This window comes from Varroa destructor, unplaced genomic scaffold (assembly GCF_002443255.2).
Source record: "Varroa destructor unplaced genomic scaffold, Vdes_3.0 BEIS01000001.1, whole genome shotgun sequence".
Taxonomy (NCBI): domain Eukaryota; kingdom Metazoa; phylum Arthropoda; class Arachnida; order Mesostigmata; family Varroidae; genus Varroa; species Varroa destructor.
Genome location: NW_019211454.1, coordinates 50,393,379 through 50,411,000, shown reverse-complemented (window position 1 = coordinate 50,411,000; position 17,622 = coordinate 50,393,379). Strand labels below are relative to the sequence as shown.

General features: G+C 37.8%; 1 protein-coding gene and 1 long non-coding RNA gene across 3 annotated transcripts in view; one reads left to right on the top strand and one right to left on the bottom strand.

Annotated features, from left to right (window-relative positions):
- Positions 1 to 6,644, bottom strand: part of LOC147758773 (uncharacterized) — a 42,197-nt gene extending 35,553 nt beyond the window's left edge. Inside the window, exons 1-2 of one of the 2 annotated variants that reach the window (XR_015327566.1) lie at positions 6,492 to 6,644; positions 6,123 to 6,215 (exon numbers count right to left, since the gene is read on the bottom strand). This is a non-coding gene — a long non-coding RNA (uncharacterized LOC147758773). The other variant, XR_015327572.1, reaches the window with a different exon arrangement.
- Positions 6,645 to 6,706: 62 nt separating this feature from the next.
- Dolk (Dolichol kinase) lies at positions 6,707 to 13,248 on the top strand. Its single transcript, XM_022787993.2, has 2 exons — positions 6,707 to 7,853; positions 10,871 to 13,248. Exons 1-2 carry the CDS (start codon positions 6,951 to 6,953, stop codon positions 11,456 to 11,458), a joined length of 1,491 nt encoding a protein of 496 aa, XP_022643728.1. The 5' UTR covers positions 6,707 to 6,950; the 3' UTR covers positions 11,459 to 13,248.
- The last annotated feature ends 4,374 nt before the right edge of the window (positions 13,249 to 17,622 follow it).

Here is a 17,622-nt window from a genome sequence, read left to right as displayed (position 1 = left end):
TACACTTGAAACACTGCAGAAACGTGTATAAGTCGAACATGATTTTTACTGCATAAAGATTTAGCAGCAAGGAGATCTTCAAATACGCTATCAGAACAGAGGGTATTTGAAAAATACTACGTTCTTCCTTCTAAGCCTACCTATAAGGTTTTTATTCTTGAGTCGACTAAATCACATTTGTATTCTTAGCACCAAAAGATGTCTTCTCCAAAGTTTGATGACCCGTTTAACCTTCTTCTGCCCTTCAGTCTGGTAACTAATGAAAATTTTGTAGATATGATTTTTCTTTAGGTCATTGTTGTATCATAATGTAAACTCACACAGTGATTTGGGTTGGTTGCCCATTACTTAATACTGACCATCATGTTCACGTTACAATTGTAATATCAATTATAGTGCGACAGGCCTTCTGAGACGACTTCGTATACTGCTTCTTTATGCTTTTGATAGTTTTTTTTGAGAAGCTTCGCGAGGCTGTAACTAACGGTTGAACAGCGAACACCCGATTACCCGATTACCGCCAGTCAGTACTCGCCACTCACAATGTTGGCGAACGGTGCGGATGACTCTCATAATGCTCTAAAAGCAATGGAATTGCCTAGAGTTATGAGACTTGTGCGATATCTATTTGATCGCTACGGATGTCGAAAACAGAAGAAAGGGGATAAACGTTCGCCAGCAACTGGCTTCCAATAGAAACAATACATTACATGGAACTTCTAAACACGGGATATTTACAAACATATATTTTCACATTATAAATAGTACAAAAAATATAAGAATAATGACAGTTTTACCAATGCTACTATTTAGATGTATAGTTTTCAAAGGCAAATTGCTCTTATGTATAGCAAGGGCAGTCGGTTAGATATTACGTCCAGTGAATTGCTTGAAATAACCTGAACTGCTTGGAGTATCGAAGTAGTTACTCGTTTTTTCTTATCAAAGATAAGGAAATTCATTCATTAGAGTACATCGGTAGTCCAAAGATGACCATTTTTGCATTCTATAAAATCATATTAAAGATATTGTTACATTTATTTTAGAAAAAAGAACTGATCAAGCTAAATAAGCGTTTACTGTGCATATAACACTGAGGCAGAATAAGGGCACGCATAGAGGAAAACCGCGCACACTTTACCAATTTGTCCTCGTCTCTAATCTGCAGGACAAACCTTCAGTCAGCCTGATAATAGATAATTTTTTATCTATTATAAGGCTGACTTTTAAAAAAAAACTTTACAAAGATAATAAGCTATATTTTTGCTTCAAAAAAGCTTCCACCAGCGTTTTAAAAGAAGTGAATTCAGAAAATTAAATGTAACAAAATTTATACACATCTTTATCACAAAATGAATACCTGAATCTATCATGGCTATTTTAACTAAGAACGATTACTACCCAAGTATTCGAACAATAATTCTATAACATTATTTTTACTTATCTGTCTTGCTTGAAGTTTGCTAACTTTTCTATAGATTTTATTAGTCCCTACACTCTATCAAAGATATTATTTGATTTCATTTAAATTTTTACATGCACTTTTCACTTGCTGCAAATATTTATACGCTTCGTGGTTACTATGAAAAGAAAACAATTGGCGAAGTTCGTATTGAAAAGCGCCAAGCCTCAAAGTGAATTTGAGCGTAGCTAGGTGAGACAATATAAATCTCGATACCCCGAAGACCCCGTATGATTTTTCAAGTAATCAGATCCTTTAAAAGGGGATGGGCTTGTGTTTTAGGGGAGTTCACTGTGAACGTAGATAAATTCTAACATGGGAAGATTATATAAAAACCAAATAAACAATAGCGAGGTATATATTGATGAATGAAAAAAATGCATGTCAAATAATGATAGAAATTGCAGAATAAACATTTAGAGAAGGGCACTATGTGATTGTGATGGAAAATTTTTGCACAAGCAAATGATTGGATAAAACTATAGGAAAACGTTCGCTATCTCACATCATGATTTGGAACTTCAATGCATGTATCAAGCTGAAACGGTGCGTGTTGCGATATTCGGAGGCACAGTTTTTTCATTGCCGCGTCAATTCATTAAGAGGATTTGTTTCGATCCCGTCGAAGAGCACCCGCCCGAGTTTTTTTTTTTTTTTTGATACTTTAAGCTCGGAAACAGCTTATAAATGAAGTCTAAAAATTCTGTGTGCGCACATTTTCGCTAGGAGAAAGGATCCTCCTTGCTGCTTAATGATTAAAAAGGACCAAAGTCAGATGCAAATAAATCTCAGAAATGCCCTGTTCAGTTAACTTAAATGGAATTTCAACATTTATGATTATTTTGATTATTTCGTTTCTGCGTCATGATAAAGTGATAATAGATTTTATATAACACCCACAGGTTGCAATTTTGTCTTGCGACTTTGCGCTTAAAAGACCCTATATATATATTAGAGGATATTTTTAAAAGAGGGTCGTTAACAAACTCGGGGTGGTGTTAAAGGCGTATGCAACAGAGAGAACTTCCGCCATACTTATCGAAATACCTAATAATTGGAATTTATCAGCACGGTCATCTAAAATGATAAAGACATGTTTTATTAAGGTAGCTTTGCTTGCATTTAATTTCAACAAACCATATATCTCGTTGTCATTATATTTAATAACTTATCAAGCTAAGTACACAGTTTATCTTTGATATTAAAAAAGTGTATGCGAAGTTCTTCCTAACAGACATGTAAAATGTTCCTTTTGTCCAATCTTTCGATGTTTTTATTACAGTTCCGCTAACAGCTCACAATTTTAGTGCAGCTGTGTTGTTAGCGGGTGGCCGAGTGTCGGTTCTCCCAGGGCAGCCAAGACCAGGTCAATGGGTTGTTCTTTAAGACAAATGAAATGTATTGTCAGCCGTCATAATGTTCTCCTGCTGTTACAGATAACAAACAAAGCTTGATATCTTCTTTTGCTCAGTGGCCTCTTCCCGCCGGCTGAGCGTTATCAAATAACACTTCTTTTAAGTCAACTGAATCTGCATTAGTAGGTTCGTCGTCACAAAAGTGTCCACAATAGCCATCATGTGGCTGACATTTATGAGGGTGAATGGCGACAGATGAGTCCGATAATATGTACACTATTAAACATTCATTAGCGGCAACCGAAAAAGATCGGCTCACCATAAAAGGTCTAGTTTAACGACAGGATGTTGTAACCTAATTTTTTATCTCTTTGTAGCGACTTACAGTCTAGCAGTGTATTGTCTTGCATGATGTTGCCACTTTCCAGGGATACGTTCGCGTCGCAGGACACAGGCGCTCTTTCTTAACAGTCGAGTTGATGGTGTGAGGGTTCAAGCCGAGTTCTCTTCTGCTATCTTAGCCTAACCCGAAACACCGGACAACACTGACGATGAGCTCTGAGTCGAGCTACATATGATCTTTTTGTTAACTAGTGCACGAATATATAATCAACTCCTCCCAAGGCCTTACTATCCAAAAATATTAACTATCCGCTTTGAGATATGGTCAGGTTGTTGCTAATACTTATCAAGAAACTCTGGAATCAGATCGAATTGAGATTTACCGAGTAACTGCATCCACGAAGCATTTTCAGCATTTCGCTAAACAAACCGTATCATTCATTGCAGACGCGAACAGCTTGTGCTAAATTCAGCCCCTGCATTTTGCAAACGTGTTCTTCATTTCCATTTTATCGGATGATTGACTCTTTTGAAGTTTAGCTTGTTCTCTCTTCATATTAGCCCTTTCAATGTAGACATTTTGAAATATTTACGACGATTTCATCAGCTGAATCAATATACGTATCGAGTTTTGCATATAGCTATTAGAAACAAGAGTATCTTCCGCAAAAATTGCTTATGACGATCTAAAATTGATTACATGTAAGTTTCTGCGCAGAGATTACACAAGCCAGTCTAATCGTATCTGAGCCAATGTAATGGCAGAGATTTCTTGAGAAACTTATATAAAATATGAACGACTCAAATTAATTATTTCATACACAAATGACAATCGGACTTTGCGCAATTTGTAGGAACTGGTCTAGCATACTGAAATAGCTATGGCAGTCTTAAAACGACTGGTACGGGTCGCAGAGCGTATATATAAGCGGGTATAACTTTACTTAACTCACTTATGAATCTTTATCATGTCCGCATATGTCAGATCAGAGCATTTCTTGTCTTGAAGATCTATCAACAAAGATATCATCAAAAAGCTCGCAGCGCGGATGACCAAGAGAAGATAAGGAAAAATGGCACAAGCGGTTACTGGCCGCTAGGAATAGCCACCAATACGGAGAAATACTTTGGAGATGTTTCCTATTGTTATCGGAGCATGGTCTGTACCTACAAGCTTGAACAGCCTGTATTAAGTTGGAGAAGTAAAAATATCTGGGTAAAACTATGACGACGTACGTTCCGTGCTGGAAGCCAGCCATCTGAAGTGAGATTCGAAAGCAGAAAGCGGACGCGAAAACTTGGCGATGGAAAACGCATCGAAGAGTGCGTCTGAGAACGCTATATTTTCAACATAATCTGCCCTGCATTTTCGCCCTCTTGACTAAAACTCGCGCAACACATTTTCCGACCATTGTTTATAGCTTATATTTCTAGTGCACACACATAGAACTATCAAAACATTTTACACTACAAATTAAAAAGCACAATATTACAAGACTACGTAATTGTATTACCGGTACGTAGTTGTGTACTACCTACTACTAATGTTTCTTAATCGAAGAAAATTTGGCTCTGAGCAACTTAAGTTTCAGCGGTCTTAGGACGTGATCCTAGCAGAAAAGCAAGAACATTTCATAGGGTAAAATCAGCTATTTCTTTACAGCTATTTATTTAGTTAAAAACTGTATTTTGTTAATGATAATTTATACATACGCATGGATCTTTTAATCAATAAACCAAGTCATTTTGGTATCATTTTCGGGCTTGCAAGTCATCAAACGCATATAAATACGTTGTCGATGATTTGACATAATAATTAAATAATTACCACTACAGTGGCTTTGAGGCTTATATAGTGCATAATATCCAGTAAATAAAATAGGCGTTGGCTCATATTTTTCAGCAGGCACAATTGAGATAATAAATATGTTATAGTTCTACGAGATTATTTTGACCTCAAGGTAAAAGTGCTACTGTAAAGATGAGAAATGCTGCCTATTGTTATCTATCTACCTGCGTTCTGCAATGATAGCTGCAGAATTAGGATTAATTGCTTTAAACGATCAAAATAGAATATGTCCTGTTGCCTATTTTTTTTTCAATTTGTGCTCTCCGCGAAAAAAAAAACTCAGGGCTAAGATATAAGATACCAGCAAACAGATAATCGCGTTAGAAGCTAATTCTTTCTTATTAATTTTCATTTAAGCTTGGTTTGATTTAGATCGCGTACCAACCTTTCAAAAGCATTATCGGGTGAGGGTGTTAAAGATCTTTCAAATGATTTGCGATTAAGGATAAACAATAGATTGGCTTTGCGAAATAAAACTTGATATTATAATTCATATATGTACAGGGTAAACATGTGCATGTTGCAGTTGGAAGTGTACACAGCAATGTCTTATGAATCGTGCGATACTAATATATTGTGTAAATTAAGCTCGCACGGGAATTTGGGTCTTTGCAACCATGACTTCCCGTTCAATGGCGGTAAATTGCTTTATTTTTGCTGCCGGGATAATTTTCTTCAAAGATCATGACAAAATTGTAACCAGTTATCTACTCATAGTATGAACTGTAAAAAATGTTTACTGATTATAGCTACAATCAGTATTCGTTTGTGTTTCTCGGCTTTAATGATAGAGATCAAGTGCCTGACTGACAAATCCGAAAACAAATAACAGGCCACCATACTAAAAACCACTACGTTTGACAGTAGAAGCTTACAAGGAAAAAACGTATATTTTGATTTCTAATAATAATAACAGTAATAATAATAATAATAATAATATATATTTCCTATTTTGATATATCGTTGCAGCGAGATGTTTGTATTATATTCGCGTATAAAGCTTCGCGTTTAAAAGAACTGCTTGGTATGTTATCTAGATATTGTTATATAGATACGACGTTCTCATAATTTATCAAATTTTTTGTATAAGCTTCTAAAGCGAATAGTATGCTACCTTTCAATAAACTCTGTCCGCCAATTCGATGGTTGCTCCACGAACTACACAATTTTGTGACTGGCGAGGCCAAGTCAACCTTTTTTCACCTTCCTATAAGGAGACACAAACAATAAAAATTTGGGTTGAACATCTGTGTTCGTCAAATTTCTACTCTGTACATTCTTGTGCATAGAGAGTAATAACCCACTATTGTGTATAACTTGTTTAATTTTCTAGGTCTTTGTGAACTGATGACAATCAGTGCTCGCTTTAGTTTTGATTTATATTTTTTTTCTATTTATATTTTCTATTTAAGGTCAAAGTTTTTTGTGTTTCACGTTTGACAAGTAAGGCAACGGGTCCCAACACAAAACAAAATACACCTACACCTAGATTCGAAAATAGCCCATCACCTGGGCAATTTCTACAAGCGAATGCGTTACCCACTGCACTTTACTTTATGCCCCTCTCCGTTTCGAGGTAATCACATTTGAAATCTGGCGCTATAGCTGCTCAGTGGCCCGTAATCATTCTTTCACGCTCAGCATCGTCCTCTTTCTCGAAGTCTTTCCACAAGATGGCCGCGCGCATGGAACAGTTTCTCTTTGTCTGTTATTGAACGTCGCACTGGAGCAACTATCGAACGTGCACAGAGGTTTGTCAGCCTTGAAAGTCCTATAGAAGCAATTTGCTCTCAGAAACACTCGAAGGTGTTTGCTTTTGGGGGGTGGATTCAATACGCTGGGCGTGTATACCTAGCTGACAGTCCAGACGATTCTGATAAAAACAACGTCCGTTATAATCTCCGTTGCTCTAGGCGGCAGAAAATTCATATAGACTGTCACAATGGTCCAATACCGGCGTATCCTCGAATACACCATTGTCTGCCTTGGGTTTGTGTGGAGCTCGACACTGTCCCACCTGGGTGGAGTACCAACGTGGGGCATGCCATTGTCATTTGCCCTAGTACTCGCTGGGCTCTTTCATCAGCAATGCAAGTATCCAGCCGAACCAGGTGCGCGACCAGGCGCCGACCGCGGCCTTTGGATGGTGTGCTGTTTTCCCTACGCCATCTACTCGGGTGGTAGTCTAATTTTCCATGGTGATGTTTTTCGGCTGATTGAAATTGCTACCGGACACACGTTGATCCTGTCACTAACGACAGTCTGGTACGCTCCGTCATCGGCCCGGGTTATAGCCTCATCGTCCGTGCTTACCCTGTTACTTACCGCAATACTGACACCGTACTCGCTCATTAATTCGTTGCTAACGTCAATTGTATGCTCATCAGTGTTCTGCTATTCGCGAGACAAACTCAAAATTCATGCTCCCACCTCGTTTACCGATGGCGAGCTCATCACGATCGTTCAAGCAATTTCAGTGTTTGCGACCTCATCGGTGATCTGTTTCTTTTCGACAGTTCAAGTCTCGAAATCGGCTTCTTTCCTACAAGGTGGCTTGTGCGCCCTAAGTTTACTCATTTTTGTACTTTTTCGTTTTCCATCTACACGGTCAAGTATCCTTACGTTACTTGGCACCGTGTTTGTCACGTGCAGCTTCGTACTCTATCCACTGGTATATTGGGCGGTCGGCGAGCCCCCTGCACAATTCCTGGTGACGTACCTGACAGCTTCTGGACGAAGAATCGCACTACTTGGATTCTGGCTAGGATTGTCTGTAGCGGCTATAGCATTCGCGGCGATATACGCGCGAATGATGCATGGAACGACGAAAACGACCATAAGGAAGGTATGAAAATATTTTTATTATGTATAAGTGACGTCTTCTAGATTACACAAAACAGTTCAAACGATAATATGTAAATGTGCACTTGGTAGCGGTAAAAACAAATGTATATACAATATATAATAAATGGAAACTTTGTTTGCGAAACTGTCACTGCGTGGACGACCCCGTCGTTTCAGGTTGTATACTTCATGAAATCATAGTACAGTGAATTACAGGTGTATAGCCTGTTTACACTATTGACTCATGAATACTTATTAATAATGTTGCTTTAACGCGTGCGTACACATCTGGTGTTTTACAACGATGTATCTTGAACAAGATACATGGTTGTAAATTAACTTGAACGAAACTTATCCCGTGTACGATATATCAGGCTACTGGTTCTCTCCAACGAACTACAAATTGTATTGATAAAATACTCGAAAACGGAAATATTTGAAATGTGCCATTGGCCATCTTTACAGTAAGAACGGGCCTCCAAATATACATGAATTCCGGGCGACGATAATTCTTCGTCGTATTTCGACGTTTTAGACTCAAAAGATAGACAGGTGCCGCTTGGAAAACTCACTGAAAGATTGTTTTTTAATTATATTATTGCTTTAATATGCATAATTTCCAAAACCGTATTTTAATTCGTATTTCACCCCCTTAAAGCAATTTAGAGTTCGATTAGTTAGTCGTTTCGGTGAGGGGTGCCAAATCTTAAAAAACTACGTAGCTTCTTTTATTCTTTCAAATTCAATATAATTTACCATCATTTAGTCAAACAGTAGACTCATAGGGAAGGAATTCTCAGAAGAAATATTCTACAGAGCTTTTTACTAGAAACAGTTGGGACATACATTTAAAAACGTTTGGAGAGTTAATGACAGGCGAAATCACATTCTGAACTTCCTACAATTAAATATATTAGGAAACCATATCATACTCTTGTTCAACCTTGGATAACCGAACCGCTTATCCACCTCCAAGGTTAGTAGAAGTTGTATTGAAAAAGTGTAATTAAATATATATATTTACTCTCTGTAATGATTTCAACATTTGAAAATCAGGCTTATTCAGCTTTAATCTCATCTTTTTTTCGAATGCTACATCCCCCTAATAGACGTATTGTACAATTTGCATTGTATACTATCCGGTGCCTATTTTCAACTTTGGCTGCTGTATTTCGTAGGATCATGGACATATGATATTTTCTTATAAATATAGCTCAAATTTTGCCCTTCCTACATTAAAACATCTGGAAAATAACAGTAGCTTTCGGGACACGGCTTATGCGCTTGTTAGAATCCGTATATAGCAATACTTCGAATTTCAAGTTTACAAGCGGTATTGATTTCCGGCTTATGGTGTCGGATTTTTTTTTCTTTCGGATAGTTTTTGAAACTGAATTTCTTATATCGTTACTAAAGTTTCGAGTTTGTTAATCTCAAAAACCTTAGTAAAATTATATCCTCAGTCAGGCAGAAGCTTTATTTTGTTCATTCAAAAAAAAAGTGAGTTTATTCAGCTCATTGAAGGTTTGCCTACGAGTGTTGGTATGCATATTGTAATAATAATAAAATAATGAAAAAAATTTGAAGTAGAGTATACGAAGCGTTAAAATCTCAAGCATTTCGTACACTGTACGATAAGCCGATGTATGGTGGCGTTACCAGTAAGTACCAGAGTGACCTGGAAGATAAGTTAGCACGTGGCATAACTTAGTATGATAGAGATAGAGACATTGTTAACACTGGCGAACGTTACGCGGCTACGAGGCTGAGCGAGCTCATCTAACGACATTTGTAGTAGCGCCTAGTGAGGTATTCCATGCTAATGGTCGATCAGAAAAAGCTCATACTTCAGTGATCGAAAAGATTAGCTAAAGATTTATGTCATCTCATAATTATAATAGTAAGTTAATAATTATGATAGTAAGTTAATATTAGTTTGATTCCCGTCGTCCACTTCGCTAAGGCAAAATTAGTACAAAATATTTCGATCATAAATAACGTTAAATATGTACACATATTTAATTGTGTTCTAATTCCGTAATAATTATACGGAAAAGGTCACAAGCTTTTATTTTTCTTGTTATAAGCTGTTGTGAGTGTTCATGAACATTTATTATTACATCGTATTGTTCCCCATAATGGTTCTAGTTAGGACGTATGAATAATTGCTCGACGGTTTGTTGTATTTCATCTACTGGAGACCATATTATAATATATGTAGTCGCTCACAACAAAGAAATCAGAAATAATCTAAAAAGGAAAAAAAAATTTGTCTACTAAGCTTTATTAATACGTGAAAGTGAACTGAGATTCTACTTCCGTCAACGATATCTTCATAATGCGGCGGGAGTTACGTTTCTTTGCATCGTAATCGAACTACGGACGCGTGTCGACAACGTCAGTGCGCATATTATGCACATTGATTTCTTCGATAACGATCTACTAATGACGAGAAATGATAAAATGACGATAACGATGATGAACATTAGACTTCTAGGCGGTGCAATGACAGACCGGGAATGGCTTACTGCGAAGACTATGGTCAGTTGAAAGCCCCTTCTTGTTCTCAGATATACAGTATAAAGCTAGCAAGGTAACAAAATGTCAGCATTGATGCTGTGACGAACAGATAATGAAAGTGAGGACAGCATCGTAATCGTCTACTGACCTACGTTCTTAACTTGATATTCTAAGTAATAATGAAAAAATACTACCAACCTATTTACCTTCATTTGAAGGGGGCCCAGATGAAGTACGATCATCTCTCGACGAACGCTTCTCCTAAGAAACCGTTAACAGAAAAACAGCATGAATAGCTATATTTTACATGACACTATAGGAATAATAACTTCACGTTGATACTAATGAGTAGGATATTCCTATGGAGCACTTTTGAATACGCTAATTAATAATCCGTCCTGCTTATGCTTCGTCTTCCGCTGGATCCGCTGTATCTAAGACTGTGTGTCTCTGCGCTTTTTTTTCCATATGCTTATTGACTGATATCGTTAATTCTAGGTGTTTCACGTTTTTGTCCTGGTCGTATTCACAATGGGCGCGTGTATGGATCCCGACGTAACGTACCTTGCGTCTGGCTCTGTTTTCGGCATATTTATCGTCTTCGAGATTATTCGTGTACTGCGGATCGAGCCGGCTGCTTCTGCAATACAAGGAGTATTTGATACATTCATCGACTCCAAGGATCAAGGACCGCTAGTTCTATCGCACATTTACTTATTGCTCGGCTGTTCCGTGCCATTCTTTCTTTATCCGGGCGTGGATTACTCGCGCGAGGGTGTCACTTTGGCACTCCTCACGGGAGTGACCACAATCGGAGTGGGCGACACAGCTGCAGCCGTCGTTGGCGCGCACTTCGGCCGTATCTATTGGCCCGGTACGAGGAAGACTCTTGAAGGAACCGCAGCGGCTGTTGTCGCCCAATTCGTCTGGTGCATCTTTTTCGCGCCGGTTACGGCCGATGCAACGTTCGCCGGCAAGCTCTTTGTGGTTTTATTATTGACGTCGTGCCTAGAAGCGACGACTGAACAAATTGACAACCTTGCAGTGCCTCTTTTCGCCTTTCCTCTCTTCCTATCACTATTGTAGTATCCTGATAGGCTTCTGAACGTGAGTTCTCTTATAGGTTAAACATCCAAGTTTATATTCAAAAAAAAAAAACGCACTGCAGGCATAGCAAAATATACAGCAGGACACCTTTCCAAACATGCTTAGACATAAACCCATCCATCAACATTTTTGGAAGAGTCGCAAATTTTGAGGAGCCGAAGATCACTGGCATTGATAATAGTCTGTAGATACATACATGTGGTGGAGGCTGTATCTCCGTTCTCGTATGAATTTTTCATATACACGATCATGTAGACTAGTTTTACTGAGTAGTAGTAGTAGTAGTAGTAGTAGTAGTATATTAAGCTTTTTGTTTGTTTAGTAGAGTCGCATAGTTTCGGTCCTAAACGGTTTAAGAAAATGGCAAAGAGATCTGATAAGACGCCTTGCATGCTTATTTCGACCACTAATATACTTAAAACGTCATCGCGTGCAAGTGCAACTTACCCGTTGTTCCCCGGCTATAACTTCGTACTTAACTAAATAACTATAAGAAATTTTGCAAATATTACTAACTGGAAACATCGGTATCGTCGATGTTGGGCCAAGTGTGTGCTTATATGAGTGCCAACAATCAGTTTGCCAATAAAAATACCCTTATAGCTTTCCCCTTCTTTGACTTGTGAAAACATCCTCAAGGCTATAGAAATATTCTACAGTTATTCATTATATCGCCATAGCAAATCTTTTACTTGTGTGTTTGAAGAATTTGATCAAGAGACGATTGCGTCTGACAAACTTCCCTACGCAAAACAGCGCTTTCTCCCGAGGTGCACTACGTCTGATTTTCTGAGCACGCAACTATGCGTCGAGAGCGTTATTGATAGAACAGACATCAGTTCTTATTCCATTAACGGTACCGATTTTATTATGGCTAAAAACATGGTACTAGATATTATCTGACCTAATTTTTCAACAACAATCAATTTGTTTGTTAAAGCTTGCTGAAATGTCGGATAACTTTTCATCGATTATTATAATGTAATAATTTTTTTTCGTTTTTCAAAAATAGCTTGAATCATAGTTTAGCCGACATTTCCCGCTGCCGATTTACTGGTTATGCGGATTAATCTTCCAATTTGCACTCGGATGGAAGCAAATGTGGAAAAGTTATGTGATGTTATTATTTTTTTCATATATATCATTGTGTGAACTGTTTGTTTTGTTCACTAACAAACAAGGTGATTAAAATATATGTTAAAGAAAAGGCGCTGGGAAGATCGCTAGGAAGCTTATTATGTTCATGATTAATATAATTAAATGGGAAATATGTATAATTAGTATTAATATTAGGAAATGTAGTCAGAAATGGAGCAATTTATTACTGTAAATAGTCATGTACAAGGTGTAATATGTCCCGTAGGTTGCCCGAATCCGTTCCAAGTTTAGTTTAGGCAAAGATTTATTTTTACATATGCAGCACGACCGTTCACAGGTATTTGTACAGCTTTCTTGACCAATACGCTTTTTACCCTGGTGAATACGTTAAGAGGAATATACACACTGGAGCATCACGATTACGTTTGCATTGTCTTGGTGATAAACAGGACAAAATATATGTAAATAAGAGAGCATATTGGCCGTAGGAAGGGCCCACAGTTAACGAAGTAAAGCTTTCAAGAAAAACAAAGTTTGCTAAACTTTTCGTCTGCTGTTTATGACGAGAGCGCGTTAACAATAATGTAGATGACTCGTAGTGATAACAAACCAATATATGAAGTGTAAGATGAATTAATAAATGTATATGAACTAGAATTTATATATAAAAATGTCAATTTTCTTTGGAGTAAAGCACGCGCTTAGAATGTGTTGGTATTCTTTTATCTTGTGAACGACAATAGCATAATATTGAATTTCGACCTTTGAGGGAACGTTTTCTCCACCAAGAGCTCATCACATGTCATTTAATTATCTGATATAAACTCGATTCACTAGAACGGTGCATTATCGTTAAGAACGGCATAACACTATAGAATATTTGTTTGATCCATAAAACTGCAATCCTTAAAATCCTGCTACGTTAAAAAAAAGGATATATCATTATAGCGTATTTTGAGTAGGTGGACGCTTCCGTTCTGCCACATAAGACTTTATAGATTTTACAAAGCTGCCTACAGTGTGAGTTTGTGCATTGTTGGATTTGCATAATTTCTCTGTGTTGAAGCGGATGTCGATTTGGTACTTAGAATTCCATACTTACAAAAGTTATGAGGAATTGCGCTACCCAGAAAGCTATGCAATAATCTTATGTAAGTGCTTAAACCTTAAAAAAATGCTATCCGTTGATAGGGAAGTCGGTTTAATGAAATAAGTTCAAAGATTCCGATTATGAACATCACGCAGCCTTATAGCAAAGTTGTATGTTATTAGCTTCGGCGAATCTTGATTCCCATTTTTGGTTACTTAGAAAATATCCTGCTTTGGCGTACGTTACGCAGGATTTCCTCAACTCTTAACCTCTTTCCGGCCAAAGGTGTTTGTTGTTATTGTGATTGTTACAGTGAACCCAGGTAGCCAGATGTAATCTTTTGTTAACCTCAAATATATGTCTAAACGTCTTTTCAGAAAATAACATAGACCACTTCACGAAACACTAAGCCAATCAGGATAGGGAATATTATTTGACCTCCTGTGGAGCAAAATTGGCTGTGACTAAATTGGTCATTTTTGTTTTTGACGAATGATGATATTGAAGTATCCTAAAAAATAGGTATGAATGTATTTAATATACTTCATTAGCAAATGTTTAAGTTTATAAGTGAGTCAAAAGTACTCTGTCACGCAACCCCCCCCCCCGCTATATAAATATTTATGTTATCATATCATGTGTTATGTCAATCAATGTGTTATCATACGCAGGGTAACTACAGAGTCAGTGTATTTTGCCCCTGGAAGCGGCTAAGTTTAGGGGAAACGTGTAAATCACTTCCGCTCCGCGAGTTAGCGACATATCTACCGTCGCTTTCCATTGAGAGTTTTCGACACTATGATTTGCTCTTTGGAAAGGTTCACTGCGTAGCTTCTATTCTAACAACATTCGATGGCTCTATCCACGTACCATCGAAAATCTATAGCGTTACGAACTGTGATGTCTGCCAGCCTCATTAATCAGAAGCTGTTTTTTCCTTAAAAAAATCTGGTTTTATCCTTTAGTAATATTTACGTCCTTAGATTAATTCTAAAATTAAAGTGTTATCAAAATCATAGAAGTTCATTTTATTTTGAATATATTTTTTTGGGCAACTAAGATCGAATATTTTTCGGAAAGAAGCAAACCTGGTACGTAAGGTCAGAAATAAGCAGAATTTTATTTTCAACATTTAACTGATTAGTTAGTAGATTATAGTTAAGTTAGTCATGTTTCACTATAGTTAGTCGACAGTCGGGTCCTCTAGACAGTTTAGAACATGATGGCCAATTAAACGCAGTTATTTATTATCCGAATTCGAATATCGGTATAATTCAACGTTCCGTTGTCCTAAAAATGTTTTATAGACGAACGTGGTAAACCATTCTTTTGAGTCTAATAATTTATTGGTTATCGCAATAGAGTTGGATAAAGCAATCTCTATGATATACAGGAGAACCGAATGCAGAGACGAGCGGTTTACGGATAAAGAAATCTATAGCTGATGTTAGAAGCTCATAGGGGTCAGCCGTTTACCACACTGATCTGAGAGCGATTAAATTCGAGTGAAACCTAAATTATATTTTTAATTCTATATGACTGATTAAGTTTTTCTTTATATATTTTAGTAAAGACACGATCTTTCTATGAAGATGTACCACGAATATAGACACTGCGTCCGCCCTAATGAAGAAGGCCGGTGGAACAACATGCGTCGTATGATGCGCATCATGTACTGTGGTTATAAAAAAAAAAGAAAAAAAAAAAACATATAGAACAAGGATGTACTCGAATGACGCTCCAGTAAAAACGACGTTTATGCAGGTTAGTGCAAGTTAGCCATTTGGATTTCAAGAAGAGCTCGTTTCCCATACCAACGGGACGAACATTTCACTTAATTTTTATATTACCGTGAAAATCGTTCTGATCACCCAAACCGATTTTCACATCCGAGTCAATTACATGTTTGTAGTCTTCTGTAGTTCCCTTTGTTCCCTGGTTTAGCACAACGACGTCCTGGATTGTTTTTTTGGCTGCAAAATTCATCCTGGAGGAAACACAAGTACCTCGTCGTACGTGCATCCGGGCAGTAAGTGATTTTCCAGCGCTCGTCCTTAACGTCTCGCTCCTAACTGTTAGAATCCTGCTCAGATAACAATCTATGGGCATTGCCTTCAGTAGCGGCAAATACGAACGTCTTCCGAGAGAGAGAGAGGTGTAATAGTACAAGAACTACGTGTGGAAACGATTTGCAGTCAGACAGGGCAAACGATGCGAAATTCGACCCTAGCGACGCGTAGCGACCGACGATTCGGTTACCCCAGTGGGTTCGATGGGGCTGTAGCTGGTAAACTTAAGAAGGGAGCCCGAGGTCTGATAGGTGATGAGGGCGATAACACTCATGCTTCGCCGGGTTATTTTACAACAGCCGTTTTGTGCAAAGTCACGTATTCATCTCTCTAGGAGCTGAGGAGTAAACATAAGACGTGTTGAAACTAAAAATTGTTCCAGAAGGGAGCTTGTTGGTTGGACAGCTGTTGGATGCAGAAAAGGCAAAGTTTTTGAAAATTTCGGTAAATCTTAAAGAAACCCATAAAAGTCCAGCGGGCAAACGAGCATTTATGAGGTCGAATTCTACGTCTGATATAAAATTCTTTTGGACTTTGCCACATGTTACCAAATATACCGATCGAAGTATGGGTTGGCCATCAATTGTGCAGAAATTATTGCACTTTTCTCCGCATAAGGTTATTTGGTTAGGGTCATAGATGTTACGAAATAATACATGAATACATGTTTGCAGTGAAATTTCTTCCCATCGATCAGATTTTTTTTCACAGAGAAATCATTTTTATTTCAGTATCGATTACATTAAAATGAAGATGTGTGAATACGTCCCAAAAAAAAATTTTCAATAGTGTACTTTTTACTTGCTTTTTTACTTTGTGTTAGTATGTTCTGTTTTTACACAGTTTTAACTAACATGTTTAAGCGACTATTTTGGGTTTGCTAACAGTGATCCGTCAGAATAAGTCACCAAAAACAAGTCACGTTTAACATCTCTTTAAAATTTTTCGAGCTGTTACGTGTAGACGTATTGAAATTCTGTGTAATACAGGTGAGCAAGGGATTCGTGCCCATTTAGAATTGCCAATTGAAAGGCTGGAATTTATGCAGGCGAAAATTCTTTAACATTATTAACGTACGAATTTGGTTCTCGTACTCCATGCCTCTCACCTAGATACTTGCTACTAGATATCTTTCAGCTGCTGCCGTTCCCGTCTTCAGCGCAGACGGTTAACGTGTGAGACACTCCTCATACGTATAAATAACGCACATGAGCCACGACTCACTGCGCACGTCTTTATTTTATGAAGATATTTTTGGGAACACTCGTGGCGAGTGAAGATCTGTTTCAGGTACTAAGTCACCCTTTCTAAAGTTCTCCACTACCACTCGGACTTCCAGTATTAACTTTGTAGAGTCATAGCGATGCTTGTTATGTTTGCCACTATCGTTGCGCTTCTCGACCATGACTTCTCATGGCACTGTCCTACATAGGACCTTAATGTTATAGATGGAGGCGATTCGGAATGCTCTCCTTATTTGGATAGCGAGTAGCCGTTCTGATTTTCCAGATGCGATGTATTTTCTATAATTTTGTTTAGATTTGGAACCATGTAGAGAATTATGTAATTCATCGTTGAAGTAAGTAGACTTCATCTTTTCGCCGAGGTTTTGTAGAACTAAGATTGCCTTCTTCATTGTTTGTTTCACTTCCTGAGTTTCAATTAGATCCTGATCAGTACTTATCCCTGGGTATCTAACAACCTTCTCTGGTTGCGTTGGGTGTCAAGGACAGAATAAACGAATTCAAAAGGTTGTTTCAGCTTGGAAGATAAGCTACGTCCAGGACGACGTAATGCAGTCTTTGTTGTAGAATAAAATCAGCTAGAGGTTAATAAAAAGGTGGGCAGCGTAAATGACTATCCGTGTCATGAGTTCACACCCATAT